We start from the raw sequence: 19,620 nt of genomic DNA, 5'->3' as shown, positions 1-19,620 counted from the left end.
ATTGTATATTGTATTGTATATTGTATTGTATATTGTATTGTATATTGCATTATATACATATCGTACTGTATTGTATTGTACTATATTATATTTTACCACAGTAGAATACACCGTACCATATAATATTATTTATCAAACTTACTTATATTTATATTACATTAATTTATTACATCACTATGTTCCATCAAGCTACTCTCATATACATCATCGTCTTTAAAAAGCAACAATTTCGGCTATTACATTAAACATCTCGCGACCGTATAGAAAAAGCATACCCATATACAGTACAAAGAGATACATTCAACGCTGGCTTAGTTCGCCAACGTTCGCCTTGCTTAGGCCTCTTTTTCGTCAATACAGCTCCGAAACAGTAATTCCGTCGACGTTTTACGGGTTCCCTTGTTTATCGCGTGTAAAAGAACAGCGAGGATATTTTTAAGTCCCTTTTAACACTGCGTCCCGACAATTTCATTCCGCGTAGCGAGGGTCCCTCTGCCGAAATTTCATCATGTTTGACACGCGTCATACAGGATTCGTCTGGATTACACGCAGTTTAAAAGAAGCGGCGCACGCCTACTCTCTTCAGGCAAATTGAATTAGCCCCCGTCTACGTTTCAATTCGACGGTGTCCGGGCCGCGTTTTAAACCACGGCGACGCGATCTGATTTCGCTGAACCGTCGGCCAGCCCTTATCGACGATTGACCGTGCAAATTTTTGTTATTTGACGGCTCTTCCGTTTCGTTTACGAATTTCTAGAATAATATTGTAGATGTGGTCGATGTAAAAATTAGTTACGGATCGGAAACGAAAGGAAAAAGTAAAATTAGTATTAATATATTAATTATTACTTCGTGGCTTTAGAACAATTAAAAGACTGCTATCTATAGCTACTTGTTAATTTTATATGACCGCAAGATGGCGGGAATATCGTTTCATATTCTAGTATATTATAATATAATATTATAATATTTAATTTAATAGCATAATATGTAATATAGATAATAATAGCCTTAGTATTTATAAAGTAATAATTTCAACATTCTATGAAAAATTGGATTATTCATTTTTAAAATATCGTATTTATTATTAAATATCATTATTAGAATATCGTATTTATTATTATTATATATATTACATATGCTTTAATAGTAAGTGTAGTCGGCAATAAATTTGATAGTTTCCATTAAGTGATTTAAATAAAATTTATAGCGTTTGATAAACTGCTGAAACGCTTACGTTTTAATTAAACGTTAGTAGTCATGCTCCTCCGGATCTACATACACCCAGAAATTAATACTGGTTCGGAAAAAAATGTTTGTCTATGACTTTAATTGAATTTTGGGCTGTGTACCAGGGGTTTTTTTTTCTATTCCCACGAGATTTTTTTCATTTCCATTTATCGATATTTTATATTCCATAGAATTCTTAATATTCCTTCTGTTTGATCGATATTTTTAGATCAGCGCACGACGAAGATGTGAAATGCAATTAAACACGCATTATTTGTCGTTGCGAGTCGACACCTCTAATTGTACAATCTAATCATTTAAATTGTCAAATTTTTGAATTGAGAATTGTCAATCTGATCATTTAAATTATTTGGATTTAAAAAGTTTAGTTTCTGGATGGGTCACGTCTATTTTATTTTATTGTATTCTACTGTATTGTAGTCCATTCTATCGCATTCTTTTGTAGTCTAATGTATTCAATTGTAGTCTAGTTTATTCTATTTGTAGTCTACTGTGTTGTATTCTGTTCTATTGTATTGTATTATATTGTAGACTACTGTATTCTATTGTTCATTGTTGCATTCTAATCTATTACATCGTATTGTATTATATTTTAATATATATTACAATAAACTGTTTGACTATAAAAGATACACTCAACAGAAAGTACGAAAAAAATAATTTATAATTCTTCCATACCTCCTACCTCTGGAAAGACTCGATAAATATAAAACAATCGCCGCAATTTTCATTAAACATTAGGCACCCAAGAACATTGTTGTTAAATGAAATTCCATTAACGGTAGGCTGTATAAAATAACAATTATTAGTTGCAAGGGAAATGTCATCATACGACGCCGCGTGCTAATGTTGACACTGACTGACCGTGTACACAATTTACTTCGAGGTGTTTGATTGTTCAACGTTATTCAACCAATAAATAAGAAATTCTTATCGATTCGACCGTTGAAAATTGTCATTAAAATATTCTCGGCGACTTCTGATTGCGAAAGAATCATTTCTGCAAGTAAATGACGACTACGCGAATAAGTCGCCGAAGGCTGCAATTCGGTTCGAATTTATTTATGTAAATCAGTTTAATTGAAATCCGAGCCACTGTTCGATCGCGTTTGCAAACGGTATTTTATAATCGGACGATATTAAAAATTTATCTGCGAGAGGTATCGAAGCTTTTGCACGCTGTTCTATTTATTGTTTAAAATACATTATGTAGAACCATTGTTGCTAATCGGAATACAATAAGAAACTCGCACACCCACGCAGTGTACGATCGTTCTTTTTTCATAATTTTTTGCAGCATGATTTATTAAAAATATTAACACTTTAGTGACCGCCATTTTTGGCATGGCATCTAATAATTTAAAATTAGCTCCCACATAATTATATAATTTTTTTAAATATTAGACACATTGCGCGATGGGTGAAGTAGAAAGAAAATAAATATTGTTTAACGCTAATATTATGGAAATATAAACATATTACTAGATTTAATTACTCTCTAATGACGTGAATGTTTAGAAGAGATCATAGTTAAATTATATCCGTCTTCGATTAATATTTAACCCTTTGCATTCGTAGCCATCTTGATTCGAAATCAAAAATAGTTCAATAACAATTACAATTTTAACTGTCTTTTCTAAATATAAACAGAATTAACAATGTAAGTATTATTTTTATACAATAATTGTTAGTGTTATGCCAGAGTCACCCTCGAGTGCAAAGGGTTAAACATTGAAATAAGGATTGCCATATAACAGATATAAATTTTCCATCTTGCATAGACATTTGTTAGTAACAAAAAATATAAAATAATATAAAAATAACAGTAGATGTAAATAAATGTGAAAATAACAAGAAATAAATCGTAGCGCAAAGGGGTTCACCGCGTCACAAATAATCGATTGTTGAACATTTCCCGAAGTTTGCGAAATATTCATAAACGTTTTGTCTTTAATCCATGTTTTACGAGCACTAAGCAAACCGGTTGCCGACAAAATTTATGCGAAGCAACGGCGAAAGCAACTGTTTTACTATGTGGAGAAAAGTTATAAAAATACGCGGATACGTAATGACTCAACTATTATAAAGTTCATCTGCGTTCTCAACTTCTCGTGCCTCTTATTTCTTCACCTACACTCGGGCTCTGATTTAAACAAGCACGCGAACTGCGTTTGAGAACGTTTTTATTTATTCAGAATTTTGTAAACATTTTTAGCAATGTCGATTATTAATCCTTAATTTAATTACTAATCCCTTAGGGTCACGATATAAGGATATGGCGCTTATGGCATGTAAAATAAAAAATTTTGTTTTCATATCATTTATTTATCTTTGCTGCAGTGTTCTTTAACAAATTTTGCAACTTATCATGTTATTGGTCAGACCGGTAATAAATATTTTTGTTTTATGAGGGAGTATTGTGAAAAAAGCTCTCGGCTGCTGAGGTTTGATTTTATTACGTATTTCTAGGTTATTTCCAGGTTATGTTAAAATTATGTCGAAGTTATATGAATGTCAAAGTTATGTCAAGATAATGTCAAAATTATGTCAAGATTATATCGAAATTATATCAAGCTTACATAACATTACGTTTATTATGAGATATAAACTCGACATAAAATGTTGTCTAAATCCACATAGCTTTTCCAACCAACAATATTCCCATTTTACAACATTTAATCCATTTTGTGCACTGTGACATTTAAGTGTTGCGACTAATAAACAATTACACTTTTAACAGTATTTCGAATAGAAAGGACGTTGGTAATGTACAAATTATTTTAGTGCGTGATATATAACAATGTTTAATAGTGCCGCGGAGTGTTTAACAAAGTTGCAAATCAATAGAATGGTACAGATAAAGTAAATAGTGTAAAGGGTTACATAAAGATGAGTGGTAGAAGACAGCTCCACCTAGAAAAAATTTGTATCACAAGATGCATCCCTCGTAACAAGGTAAGTTTTATTTAAATCGTTTCTAAAAACAACGGTGTAACTTAAAAGATAATTATGCGCTTATCTTGAAACGGGTCACCCTGTATATGCGGATCAAATGAAAGATTTTCCAGCGCTTCTTTATTTGATTCTGCCGCTGCTCGCGACTCGGCTACGCGTAATCGACACCGATAAGGGGATCCGATGGTGCATCCACTTTGTGTAAATAGTGTTTCAACTTTTTTTAATACTTCAGCCCCCCGGCTTTCTTCATATATTTCTACAGATTAAGCAGTTTATTATAAGCAAGCAAATTATGAGGCGAAATAAATTCTTCTGCATAATAACAATATAAATTAATAATCGGAACAGATGGCTGTGTAATACAAACGAATTAAATGGGATCTGACGACAATTGTACATAGTTATTTATATATTGAATTGTACATATAAATTATATATATATTAAAGAATTATGTAAAATTAAAATTACGTATAAATGTGATATAAATATATATTAAATAGAATATTATATGTAAGTATAAATTGGAACGTGTGGAAATCTGCTACATTTCGTGAACTTTAAATCTAAACAGCCCTTAATAACGTCAGCCGATTTTAATAAAATTTGCATATAATATAATATAATAAAATGGATAGAATAGAGAATCATAATATAAACGGATAGAACAGGATCTGACGTCAATTAAACGCTGCTTTAAAGCAAACGAAAAATCGCATTGCCTGGCTATGAATACAAATTAACCGGCAAAACTTTCTAAATAAGTCGCGCCAGACGCACATAATCTAAGATATATGCTAATTTCTCGCTCTGAAATCGCGAAACACTTCCTAGAAGTTATTAATGGAGAATGGAATAGGAATTGTATTTGAATACGTATGTCTACACCACAGATAAAGGCGCAATCAATATTAACTGTAGAATAAAAGTTATAATATATCAACTTTGGGCGACCTTGAATGACCTTCATAATAGGTCATTGTATTCGTCTTGAAACACTCTATCAGAATATAAATAAAGACACTTACTGTTCCATTTAAAAAAACAGAATTGACCTTCATATGTCCTTGACGCCCCCACCTACAGAAAAATTGGTATTACCAGATGATGAGCCCCACGATACCAAGTAAATTTGGTCTAATGCATTTTCTCCTATCTTCAAAAACAAGCGAGATATTCAGGTGACCTGTTTAAAATGCCCAACCCTGTATAGCAAATGTAGTTAGTATATATATTTGGTATTATGAATATACTTAGATAAATAAGTATACTTAGTAAATATACTCAGTATCATAAATATAATTAGTAAATATGTTTAGCATCATAATATTATCATAATTTATTATCATAATTGTACTTAGCAAATACATTTACTGCTATAAATATACTTACATAACTATGGTAAGTATACTTCCAAATATATTGACACAGTTAAGTATACTCAACAAATATATTCGCATAGAATATATCTTATCTCTATATACGAGTATATCTCTCCTTCTCCCTTGCGTCAGGTGAAATGTGCGCTTTAACCCTTTACGACCCTACATCCACCCTCAACCACCAGTATTTCGCATTCCTTTCCGTTTAAATACTATGTCACAAGTATCTAACCTTTAAAAAAGAAATTAATTACCTTCTCCTACTTAATACTTTATTATATGTCTCAACATAATCAAATTAATTGAACGAATTCCAACCAGCGCGGCACCTACGTATAAACCCAACACGTCCGCAAAGGATGAACAATCCTCGATTGTTAATCTGACCTCGATCTTCGTTAACAACGAATAAATTCCTGCTCCGCGATTCCGCGATCCCTAAGAACACATAGAACGACCTACCCTTTGATCCGGAAAGGAAAAAACACACAGACGCAGAGAGACACGCAGAGGACAAACGCCGACGCAGGGCGCGCATGCGAAAGACGCGTGGATCGGAGCCCCCACCATCCACGGTTTGCGTGTACATCACGGCGTACTCCACCGTGTACCGGACACACTATAAAAGCCCTCACCGGGCGACCTACTGGCTTCGAGTTAACCCGCCGAGCCCTTCGATCGGGATCTTCCGCATCTCGAGGCGTGAAACATCGATTTTTGGTGATCTTGTGCGACCCGACGACCGGCCCCGCAGCCCTCCGGTCAACATCCGGTTGCCTTCTCCCGTTCGAATCCAAGGTGAACTTATAGCGAGAGAGAAAGAAAAAAAAAGGATCGAACATCGGATGACAGTGTGCGATTCCAATCGGACCGCGTTCACGACGTTCTCTCCCTCGGACCGCCGACGAATCTCCGACTTTTCTACTTTCATCATCTTTTCAACTTTTGCTATTCCTGCGCGATTCGTCGTCCCTTTAATCGAATTCGCGAGCCGCGAGAGAAACGAACGCTCCAACGAGCTCGTCGCGTTCCCGTGAGCAGACTTTCGGGGAACCGGATATTTCCGCTTCTTAGAATTGGTCCGGACGGTGACGGCGACGCGGCGCGCGGGACGTCGGCGGCTAAAACGATTCCAAGTTCCGAGCCAGTTTCGGAGACTTTGATGCACCCACCAATCGGGAATAGGGACCGCGAGTTATTATCGTGCATGTCTCTTGGCCGCGACGTGATTCTCGCCGCTGGGATTGTTTCGAGTTTGTGGAATTGTTTTGCCGACCCTTCTCCGGCAATCAACGTGTTGAATGATTGTGTGTCGCGGTCGTCTTTGTCCCGGGGATATTCTTTAGCCACGATTATTCCGACATCCTCTGTCGCCGCGACTGTTGCTCACCTTTTATTACAATTGTTCACGCAGGTTACAACCTGTCGCAAATAGTTGGATAGTTACAGGGTTGTGGCGAGGCACTGTGGTTACGCTGATTGCACGCGTGGGTTTGGGAAATTGGAAAGATTATTATATTATTGGAAAGGAATAGTTGGTTGAATGATTTCGATCGGATGGTTTTCTCTATTTTTTGTTTCTGGTCGGTGCTGTTCTTTAACGGTTGATGCGCTCGCCAATAGTCGCAGGTTTCGAAGATAATTTTATACTTCTCAAGATAATTTTGGTTTCTCATCGATTCGGTTTGTTCTTGGTTAGGCTCTTATTGGTAAACGATGACGCGATGAGGGTGTGATGACGTAACGAGGGAGTGATGACGCTTTTCGTATTGTGTGCTATTTAATAAATATTGCTATTTTTAACTTTGCAAAAGATTGTTAACTGAGACGCGTAACGATCGGCGAGGTTCCAGATCACCGTTTGGTAGAAATGAAATTGAATTAATTCGATGATAAATATGTTAAATAAACAATGTTAAATTGGCAATCCGCGGAAGTAAATTTACGAAAATCTCGGTTGTAGATTCACTTTATCCGCTACAGTTGTTTACTTCCGGCCGGAGGCGCTTTTTAGCGGAGACTAATTGAATTTCGTTAGGGATTATGGCACGGCATCGTTCTCATCGAGTTTTTAGAACGAGGCATTAGGATCTTATTATTCTAGTTATATTCTTGAAAAATTACGACGACGTCGGGAGTTTTTCTCGACGAGAGGATTAATTTTAAATTCGAAGATCATCCCTTTGATTCGTTAAGATCGAAAGTGTGTGAGAAAAATTCTGACATGGAAAATGTATCATTGATCATTCATCATTACAAAATAATGATCAGGAATTAATATTCATCGGGAAATATATTAAACATTATTTATGATTATTAATAGATAATGGTTCACATATTATTTCATTAAATATTTCACTAAATATTTATTTTATTTGAAAGTGTACGTGGACCAGCAATTTTTTATTTATACATATATTTATGCCTCTATTTATTTCTCATTAATAATTATTATTTTATTCAGAATTGTTCCTGGACCAACAATTTTCATTCATGTATATTTATTCTTTTATTTATTGATTATTCTACTTATATATTATCTATATATGATTCTATTTATTTTTCATTAATAATAATTATTTTATTGAGAAATGAACCTAGGTCAATAACTTTCTATTCCTATACATTTATTTTTCTATTCGATTCTACTATTCCATTGATTTTTATTCATATGCTTTATTCGTTACATGTTATTCATACTTGTTATTTATATTTTTAGCAAATTTTACGCGGTGCTTTGCCTGCTAGAACAAGCGTTTGAATAAAATTACAATTATGTGTTTTTCTTATTCAGAGTACAACTGGTCACATGGCGATCACGTCCGAGAGCTCAGTGACGATTTTTATACGCACCTGGACCTTTATGATCATTTTATGCTTTGCAAGCAACGCAGCTGGTACGTAGAATATATTCAATTTTGTTGTTCAATGTTTTTGCATAATAAAACGTCGGTTAATAACTGGGCTTATCGCGAGTTCCTTAATTTAATGCTATTTCGATGTACACTTTTATTATTCTCATTATATTACGCACTACGAATATTCAAAAACAGATTTTCAAATATTATTAAATATTATCTGTTACTATGAAATATTTATTAAACAATAGTCATTGAACTGAATAACTTTTGATTGAGCTTACTATGTAATGGCATTATTACACAATGTTAAAAGATTATTGTTCATAAATGGAAATAATATTTTAGTAATTTATTTGTTGTCAAATATACAGCTGTTTTAACCAATTCCAGTATAAATGTAATAATATAAATAACTAAAACATGGACAATTAAATATTTGTAAGTTTAAGGTCATGTCAATGTTAAAATACTAATAGGTGATAGTGTAGTAATATATTTGTTATAGTGACAATATTTATTATTTGTAGTTACAATTTATGTAACAAAGTTTTGCTATAAACTCAGATAAAAATGTTAGAAAGCAAGAGTATCTTTACTGCTTTCTTTATTCCAAGAGTAAAATTAAGGAGAAGCATTCGGGTCATTGACTAATGGATTTTTCTTTTGCATCACTTAAAGAATAATACAGTTCAATTTGGTCCAGATTAAAAATGTTATTACGTTTGAAAAGTTTTATACGAATTCTTTCGTCTACCTACCTGTGTTCGCCTACTCATGATTAAAAATATTCATTACACGATTCCTCTATACATAATGATTCATAGATTTACAAATTATTATATTAATTTTCTTAATAATAATTTCTCAATACAACATAAATTATAGTAATACAAATTACTATATAAAACCATCGAATATAAAGATTATATCATTATAATAAATTATGCTACAAATTGTTTGGGAACATATATTAAAACTTCATACCTTATACACATTCTATAAATATTAATATTAAATTCTAATACTGTATATTATAATATTACTCATATAAATATTAAATAATAAATACAATAAACATGGAAATAAAATGAAGTGAATTATGTATAAACTAATGATTCATAGGCTTGCAAATTATGTTCTGCCTACATTAATTTTCTTAATATTAATTCTTAAATACTACAGAACTTATAAAAATAGAAATTGTTATAGAAAACCTTCGAGCACGAAGATTCTCTCCCGTTTGTTTCGCGCTCTGATGAAATCAAATGATCCGAGATCGTCGAAAGTATAAACCGCTTGGCATGTGTTATACTTTACAATTACAGAACGGGGAGGATTGTTTTAAAAACATCAATTACACTTTTCTCAACGCGGTCTCGCAATACTTACGCAGTTTGTCACAATTGTACGTTCCACTTTCCTTTCGTCTCGTTTGGAATAACACGTTAATTCTCTTTAAACGAAAAAGATTAGAAAATAACGAGTTTAAAGTGATTCTAATTTTTAAACATTAATTTCGCAATATTTCCAGCAGATTTCACATAGCTTCGCAAATCATTGAGATCCTTCAGTCGAAACGATAGATGTTAAATTGTTGCTTATATATCTACTAGTAATCTCATATTATCTGTAAACTTTTTCGAATTTTTCGATGAAGTTTATACGCTTTATAAACAAAGTGAAATGTGTATAATGGATACTGAAGAAAAGAATTTTTAGATATCAATATATTAATATATTATATATCACAATAATTCCATATAATAAATATAATAATATAGTATAATATTCTAAATTATAATATAATATATATATTACTAATATTATAAATTGTTACATAATAATTATATATAATATTATGCTTTTCTACGTTATAATAAATTTGCCTCTTTCTATTGACAAAATATAGAATCATGAATACAGCTTCGACTATAATTGTTAATAATAAACAATTTTATCTTTATTAATAATTTTTCGGTCTGAGACTTTCGTCTTTAATTTTGCACCATGCAAAACCGCGGGTGGGTAGAGCAAGGCAAGTACCCTAACTCGTTCCGACACAACGTAGCAATTTTCATTAGCATGATAGGCTTCGAATGAAGGTTTATTGTGACTATCCGTTCATTCTTTTCATCCAATCTCTCCGATGCTAGTGAAATGGTCTTTAAAATTTTTAATAGACACATCATGCGACTACTTCGCGGCGGAACCAGGAAATTTCTTTCGCGTTCCGATGATTAATGACAATGCCCGCCGGCGTAGATAGCAATCGTGTGAATTCTATTTAATGGTTCACTCGAATTACCAGATGAAACTGAGAATAGTTTCTAACGCAACGATTCGCGCAATTTTAGGTTGCCGCGTTCGAAAACATTAACATTATGTGGTAATAATAATAATAGCAGTCAAATTAGATTGATTTAGTTCGTGTTAATTTTATGACAGAAAAATGTTCGTTTCTTAAATGAGTTTAAACTAGCCCGCAACTTTATTATTAAACTATTATATAGTAACAATAATTGGAGTAAATAATAATATTAGTAATACTATTATTATAATATTGAAATCAAAATGATTTTTATCTCGTATCAATTTTACGATATAAAAATCTTCCTGTTTCCCAAAAGGGTTCCTGTAACTCTACAGCTTTATTATTAAACTATTATACAGTAATAATAATAATAGTGAATATTAATACTAACGATACAACTATTATACAGTAACAATAATAACACTCAAATCAAATTGATTTTTATCTCGTATCAATTTGACAAAATCTTCCTGTTTCCCATAACAGTTCAAACTTCTCCGCAACTTTGTTATTAAACTTTCATTGCCAGATCAAGCTACTTCAACAAAAGCTCAAGAAACAATTCCAAAAACTCGCGTTCCCCGAATATTCGATGGTATTCTCTTGTTCCCCCGCGTTCGCAAGAATTCTCGAAGTTAATTCGGTCGATGGCAGGCCGTTTCATTAAAAGGGTCAATTTATTTTGCTGCGAGCATAAAAATCGCCGTGGACCGAGCGCGGCCCGCTGTTTGCCGCTGATTTTATTTATGGGCCACCCCCGCGTGGAAAAGAAAGTCCACGACACCGATCATTATATCGGAATGTAAACAAATAAGAAGGAGGACTCCTCGATTAATCCTGTTCCGAGGCTAACAGAAAGTAATTATTTGCTGACCACCCATCCCCACCCCCGGCAGCGAACTTATCAACCGAGTTTGCAGATGAAAAAATTAATTGCACAATAGCATGTAAAAATTGATTTGGCAGTGTGGGGAAATGAATCATTCGATGGTATTTAAAAATTAATTTAATAGTGTGTGGAAATGGTTCATTTAATAGTGAGTAAAAATTAATTTAATAATATCTGAAAATGAATACAGTGGTATGTCAAAATTAATTTAATAATATGTAGAAATTAATATAATGGTATGTCAAAATTAATATAATGGTATGTCGAAATTAATTTAATAGCATATAAAAATTAACGTGTCTTTTTTCTGGAAATATTACTAAACAATTTATAGCAATAATGATTCTATAGGGGTACAATGATGCCAGCGAAGGGTTGGATTATTAAATTTATTGTTATTTGGCAAATTAATAAGATATCATGCTTGTAACGTTGAATATTATTCAAAAGGCATGTGCGATAAATCTCTAATGATAATTATTGTATAGTATTATTGCATTGTGTAAGTATTAGAGCGAGGTTTACTAAAATTTCTGTGGTTGACTCTGTTTCTCAGGTGAGCAAAGTTATGCAGAACTCCATATTGAATTATCTGATTACACTGTGCAAATGGTTTTCGGCGATGGTTCTCCTTTGTACAGGTTAATTTAAATGAAATCGAAGCGGACAGAACTGTGACATTGTTATTGAATAGTATTTAGGAAAAGAAGTTGTCATTTTGCCTGCAAATAACTGCAATAGCGCACTGTTATGTCATTTGACTCAAGTCATTTCGCTAAAACGCTTCCATAAATCGTGTTTCGTTGTGGTAAAACAAATTTACATCAATACAAATAATGCAAGATCATTGAATAACAATTAAAAATTTTAATTATAAAATACGTGTTTTAAGTAGGCATAGCTTTCGTCCAATAATTGTTATCGAATTATTATCAAATAATTTATTTATGCAGATAAGTATTTAGGGTGGACAAAGTCGCTTGATCTATACCTGTTGCTGATGATGTAAAAATGTAACAAATGTTACGATAAAATATATAAATATTATAACAAAAGGAGAGATAGGAATTGAATAGATTTTTATTTGTTCCTCGGACAATTTTACTGATTCGTAAATATTGTAAATAACATGTTTACATATTATTATAAACAACTGAAATATTCACAGTAATCGAATAATTTTGTTTACTCTGTACATTAATTATTATTTTACAAAATTCACTAAATAATTGCTGCGATCACGTGTAAAGTCTGTCAACAAATTTGCTAATATTGTTAATCGTATCATCGTACATGCTCTGATAATTTTACAACGATTTCATTTCCAAGCAATGAGTACAATAATTAACCCTTTACACCACAACAACGTCCATCTTAAATGTGAATACATTTCTTCCGAATTGAAACAGAATTGATTAAAATCTCTGAATATATATTAATAGAATAAAACATAGAACAAACAAGAAACTCTGTCGTTCATCCAAACAAATTATTAGGAGTAATTATTAAAAACATAAAGCTGCGCTAATCGACGGAACCGTGAGAGAAACCGCGATGCAAAGGGTTGACGTAATAGAATGCACGCTGACGAGTCTAACGCAATTTCAGAGGAGCATTATTGCACGTGATTGATAGGTTCGGTCAAAGAACTGATATTAACTGCAAAAAGCATTAGCTGCAATAGGCCGGTCGGCTTAAGGGGGACTAGCACGGCCAATCATAAACGAAGTTCGCGCAACTTCGTTAATGGGATCATCCCGCGGCCTACTAATCCGCCGCCTCCGACGGAGGCCGGAAATTTTACTTGTATATTCGGGGCCCCCGTTTATACAATGTAAGATTAACTACTTCACGCGTTCCGGGAGGTTCGGTTCTGGTAACCTGTTGCTAATCCCTGGGAGCTGTGCTAACGTTTTCCCATCGATTTCTGTTTTTACTGAAAATTACTCGAGCAGTTACCCACACCCACTAGTCCCCCATACTATTACCTTTCACGGCCTCCTCGTCTACGTGAAATTTCGCTTCATCTAGCAGTTTCTATTAATTATTAACATTGCGATACAAAGTGTATAAAACTATTGCGATAGTTTTACCCTTACTAATTATGTAACTAGTATAACTATAACTACTCAAATGTTTATAGAGATAATTATACTTTATAATACATGTTTGTAGTCACATGTTTCATAAATATTATTTCTGATTATAAAATAATTATTATTTCTAGCCGTTTCTATTAATTATTAACCCTTTGCACTCGAAGGCATTTCAACTGCAAATCTGAAATAAGTTTTCTGGCTTCTAGTAATTTTCATTTTATAGAAAAAAAAATTCATTCTGTGAATATGAAATTGAGTCTCGTGACTCATGGTAACATTTACACTTTCAATAATTCTTTAAATCTAAGCTTTGGCGATATTTATAAAAATCATTTTGGCACACGTTACGATCATTTCAATGGCGCTGCGGATGCGTCACTCGAGTGCAAAGGGTTAAAATCACGTTATAAATAAGTCTTCGAGCATAGTTCCGCGATTTATGTGCGATAGCTATTTTTTGATGCATTTTTTATGGGTATTAAACGAGTAGAATTTTCTATTTATGCGGTCAGGATATTTTTGAAAGGTTTCAGTTTTGTTATTTTTAGTTTAGGTTGTCAGACGATCTGTTGTTTCTTAAAATATGTTTGACACAGTTTTTCACCATTTATTAAACAAATAGATTTGGTACGTATGTGGTTGGGATAATTTTTAAAAAGTTTCACTTTGCCATTTTTATTTTAGCTTCAAAGCGTCCATTATTGCCAAAACTAGTTTTCACGTGACGTTTTTTAAATTTCTTGAACAAATAGCATTTTTCTGTACACTGGGTCAGGATATTTTTAGAAAATTTGTCTTCGTCATTTCAATGGCAGTGGTCTCGAATAAAATACATTTTCTACGTAGCGACAGATTTTTCGATCTGCCTGTACAAAATTCGATCGCGCCGAGGAAGCTCGCTTTGTTAGAACAACAAATTCTATGGACAAATTGCGTGATATATTTTCAGAGCAAACACGTGTTTTATCGTAGACGTGTCGGCGGACTTCCGGTTCGGTTTTGTGGCGGAGATCAATGAGCGGGAAACGTACGCAAAGGTAAATAAAGAAAGAAAAGACAGGGTGGGAAGAGTAGGAAAGCAAAGGGGGGGAAAGGGGTGGCGAAGAAGTGTCGTCGAGTGTTTGGTAAATGAGAATAATAGACTAGCAAGTGTCGGATGGCTAAACACGGGGGAAATGGCGCATGCCATACGATAATTCAGACAGCATAGGTAATTTATGATATTTAAGGTTAGGTGCATTATTTAATCCTTTCGTTACGGCGTAGGGCACCGCGGTTCGGTTGCAACATGGCGTTCATCAATTCATCACTGGCATTTAGTTTATTTAAGACATATTAAGGTTGTTTAGTTTATTGTGTATAGTTTATTTAAGTCTTATTTATTTGATTTATGTCATATTTAGTTTTATTTAAGTCATGCATATTTTACTTGAGTCATACTTACTTCATTTAAGACATACTTATTTTATTTAAGTCATATTTGTTTTATTTCAGTCCTATTTTATTTATGCCATATTTAGTTTTATTTAAGTCGTATTTGTTTTATTCAAGTCCTATTTATTTTATTTGAGTCATACTTACTTTCTTTAAGACATACTTATTTTATATAAGTAATAGTTAATTTTAGGTTAGGTATTTCGTTCCATATACGTATTTCGTATCTGCCTGATTATGACAGACGAGTGCTTTACAAATGTCATTTAACATTGCATAATTGAACCGTATAATAACATTTGTTATATACTTTGCGATTTCAAAAGTGTTAGAACCGCCCCCGTATAACACCGCCCCCGTGTCACAACCACCCCCGTACTACCACCGCCATTGGTCCCTTCTACTTTCGAAAACTCTGATCGATTCCGAGATAAATTCTCGACTCGTCCCGACCTTTTCAGGATCTCGCACACCTTTAGCTACATTTCACTTATCTCTTCCTTTCTTCCATTCTTTTCTTCGTCCATTTTTGTTTTAACACTATACAGCGAATTATGTGGTGTACTTTGCAGGTGATTTGAATCAAACACGTATCATGCTAGTTTTCACGATGATGATAAAATTGGACTTGTTTAATTATATTTTATTATATACATACATAATACATTTATATTAGCTATATTTTACGTATAGATATATTTTATTATAAATTATACAATATTCATTATAAGATGGACATCTATTTGCACCTAATTATTTATTTTACAAATCACATTCGCCAAAAATATCGTATCACCAAAGAATTGACCAGACTTTCTTTATCTTTGATTAAAATAATAGTCACAGCCTCCTCTCAAATTTGATTAAAACGACTGACATCGAGTTCCGCGATGTACTTTGCGGGAGATTTTAATCGAACACGTATCGGACCAGTCTTCATACATTTATATTAACCAGAACGATCTCCACTTAATTGGATATCAAGTTACGCAGACACGGTATCCAGTCTCTCGCGAAGCAGACTATGAACGCGCCTAGCTGTATCCGCGGTGCCGTAACGGCGGACAACATGAAACGTTCGAATGACGCGCGTGTTATGAAAATGCGCGCGTATATGCGAGCGAGAGAAACGAACAGTAGTTTTACGTGCCGTAGTTCCATCAGCCGGCTGACAAAGCGGACACAATCGAGTTTCCGATCCCCGTGCTCGCGACAGGCCACGGCATCCGTTTGCACCTTTGCTGGGACGGGCGCGGCGGGAGTTCCAACGAAAACTCCATTTTATCTTGTCATCGACGACGGCGGGGTTCGCTTCGCGAAAAAATCCTCGAGAGTGGAAACATTAGCTGGACGTTGCGTGGATCGTTCGAAGAAAGGTGCGAGAAGGTGTTGAAATTGTTATCCCCCCCCCCACTTGATTTGCCAGATACCTGTCGATGGGCTTGTCAATGACCGAGTCGCTGACTGGTTGTTGATGTTTTACTTGATTTCCCTTTGGAAACGCATTTTTGTTGGAAATTGGTGTACGACATTCTTTGGTCAAGCTTTTATTATAATAATATAATAATACGATAATATAATAATAAACTAATATAATAATATGATAATATAATAATATGATAATATAATAGTATAATAATGTAACAATGTAATAATATAATAGTACCTATAATAATATAACAATGCAATAATATAATGATATCATAATATAGTAATATAATAGCATAACAATATAACAGTACAATAATATAATAATGTAACAATACAATAATATAATGATATCATAATATAGTAATATAACAACAACAACATAATAATATTGTTATTAATACAACAATACTAAAATTGTTATAACAAAACAATAAAATATAATAACAATCTTAATAAAATATATACGATCGAAACAAATCGAATTATCTACAGTAAATAATTAAACGTTTTTAACGGAGTTATATCAAAGTCGAGAAGCTCCTGTGCAGCATTGCAAATTTTACAGAAAGTACGAAGAAGCTGATTCGTTGCAATTAATCCTAAATATAGTGAAGCTAAAAATCTTCAGGTATCTGTATGAAAAAATCGAACGTATTACTATAGCAATAGACGAGAGTATGGCAATTCTTCGATCAGAATTCCGTGTGCATCTTGTGGAAATATGCAGCCTGTACCACGAAACTGTTATTGCAACGCGAGACACGTGTTACGTTCTATATTACGTACATGAAACATTGTCGAATGCGTTGCAGATTTTTAATAAACGTCTATATGGTCAAATAATAGTCACTCTGTACATGTTCAATTTTTCATACGTTTCTTCCTCGACTGCGAACTACTATGTTTATAATAATACAACGGTATATTTATTATAATGTGCCAGCTTTTATTTTTATTCTATTTTTATTTTGTATAATATTTATTTATTTATTTATTTTATATTTAATAGCGATTCGATGTTACATTAAGGCTACTATATTTATTATAATGCAACACTACGTTTATTATAATATAACAATTTTTATTTTTATTCTGTTTCATTTTATACAATATTTATTTATTTATTTTATGTTTAATAGCGATTCGATATTACATTAAGACTACCATGTTTATTATTTTAAAACACTACGTTTATTATAATATAACAATTTTTATTTTTATTCTATCTTATTTCACTTCGTTTTATTTCATTTCACTTTATTTTCAATCGTATTATATTTCTTTATTCACATTTATATATTTCTATATATTTCTTTTTGTATTCCAATTAAATCCGACCAATCCATTAGAACGATTTTTCACGTGCTCCACGATTCCGTTTACATTTCGATCGATATCGGATCGCTTCGAACACGGAGAAAAAGTGTAAATTTAACTTTCGTTAACGCGGAAGAATCCAATTCAACGGCGGAACAAGTTTCAACGCGTGCTCGCACGGACGAATCTCTGAATGGGTAGCGGCCGCGTAGCCATTTTCTTTTTCTCCGCGTGGCCCAGGCACTTAGCCGCGCTGTTGAGGTTTTAATTAAACCAATTCACCCGGGGAAACTGGCCGCGTTCTGATTATTTTAGGACACCGTTTTAAGAATCCTAACGAGAGCCCGCCCACGTTAAAGCTTTCTTCAACATTCGCTTCCGGGGATTAAGGGCCGCGAGAAGCACCGCCGCGATGACGCGTTGCAAAGGGCACGTCGAATTAGGCGAATCGCGTGGCGATGAGCCACGGCCGTTAGGGGGTTCGTTTTCAAGCTGTTCGTTTCTCGAACACGGATCCCCTTTCTTTAATCTTTCTTTATTAAACTAGAAACGACGCGGGCTTTGCTTTCCTAATGAAAAATGTTATTGCATTCGGGATTGTTATCCTGGAGATTGTCGTGTTCGGATTTATGCAAAGAGACGATTTTAAGGAAGGATTACTGTTGCTTTAATGTTGACCAGTGCAACGATTTATAAATAGGATTTTAGCAAATTTTATTATCGATTATTTATTATCGTATTTTAATTTTATGTGGACGATAATAGTTTATAAGTAGAATTGTATTGTATATAAATATTATTATTATTACAATCTTACTATTAAATAAGATGAGTTAAAATCTTATTATTAAATAGAATAAATTAAAATATTATTGTCATTAAATAGAATAAATTAGAATATTATTGTCATTAAATTAAATAAATAAAAATATTACTATTAAAGAAAATAAATTAAAACATTGCTATTAAATATATAATTTTCATGCTTGAACATTGGAATCTAATGTTTTAATAACATCAGGATTCTAATCAATGATTATCTAACAAAACGTTATGTGTTCTAGGTTCTTGCCTGAGCTATGGTCATTCGTGCTGGGGAGGTACGCTTCAATTAGTCAATATAATTTTACCAACAATTATCCCGACAGATGTCCGCGTATATATTAAATTAAATCAATATCTATGAATTTTCGTTTTATCGAAAGCAGCTTGCAAACTTAACCTTCACGAATCTGCACACCCTTTCTTGTAAACAACAAATTGTTCTCACTTATTTATCGATTAATTTCGGATGACTATAACGTATCACAGTTTCTCCACTATGGCGCGATAAATTATTTGCGGTTAACGATAATATAAATCATGCTGTCTGGTATGCACGTTACTATAAGATTAATTAGCCGAGGCACATCGCCTCGGAAATGAATTATTGTTACCATTTCCATATAATATAAACTTGTGTTTTCTGTCGGACAGTTGTTTCGAAAACTATTTTCATTGCACAATTATTTCCTCGGACAGCTCTTATTGGCTTAGAAGATATTTTAATCTGAATATTAATTTTCATACTTTGATACCAATTATATGTGTGTATAATATATGATGTATATAATATATATATAATATAAAATATAATTGACCATCGAACCATTCAAATTTTGTTAGCAAACATTTTTTAATATCGCCGAT

The 19,620-nt window shown here is 33.1% G+C and overlaps 1 protein-coding gene across 1 annotated transcript in view; it reads left to right on the top strand.

Moving 5' to 3' along the window:
* LOC144470049 (ras-specific guanine nucleotide-releasing factor 2-like) overlaps positions 1–19,620 on the top strand; it is a 66,381-nt gene that overhangs the window by 12,228 nt on the left and 34,533 nt on the right. Inside the window, exons 8-10 of the mRNA XM_078180844.1 lie at positions 6,068–6,387; positions 8,384–8,486; positions 18,996–19,031. Coding sequence (XP_078036970.1) covers positions 6,068–6,387; positions 8,384–8,486; positions 18,996–19,031 — 459 coding nt within the window. The remainder of the gene's footprint in view (positions 1–6,067; positions 6,388–8,383; positions 8,487–18,995; positions 19,032–19,620) is intronic.

The sequence above is a fragment of the Augochlora pura genome, chromosome 5 (assembly GCF_028453695.1).
Source record: "Augochlora pura isolate Apur16 chromosome 5, APUR_v2.2.1, whole genome shotgun sequence".
NCBI classification, from domain to species: Eukaryota; Metazoa; Arthropoda; class Insecta; order Hymenoptera; family Halictidae; genus Augochlora; species Augochlora pura.
This window is presented reverse-complemented; position numbering and strand designations above follow the sequence as displayed.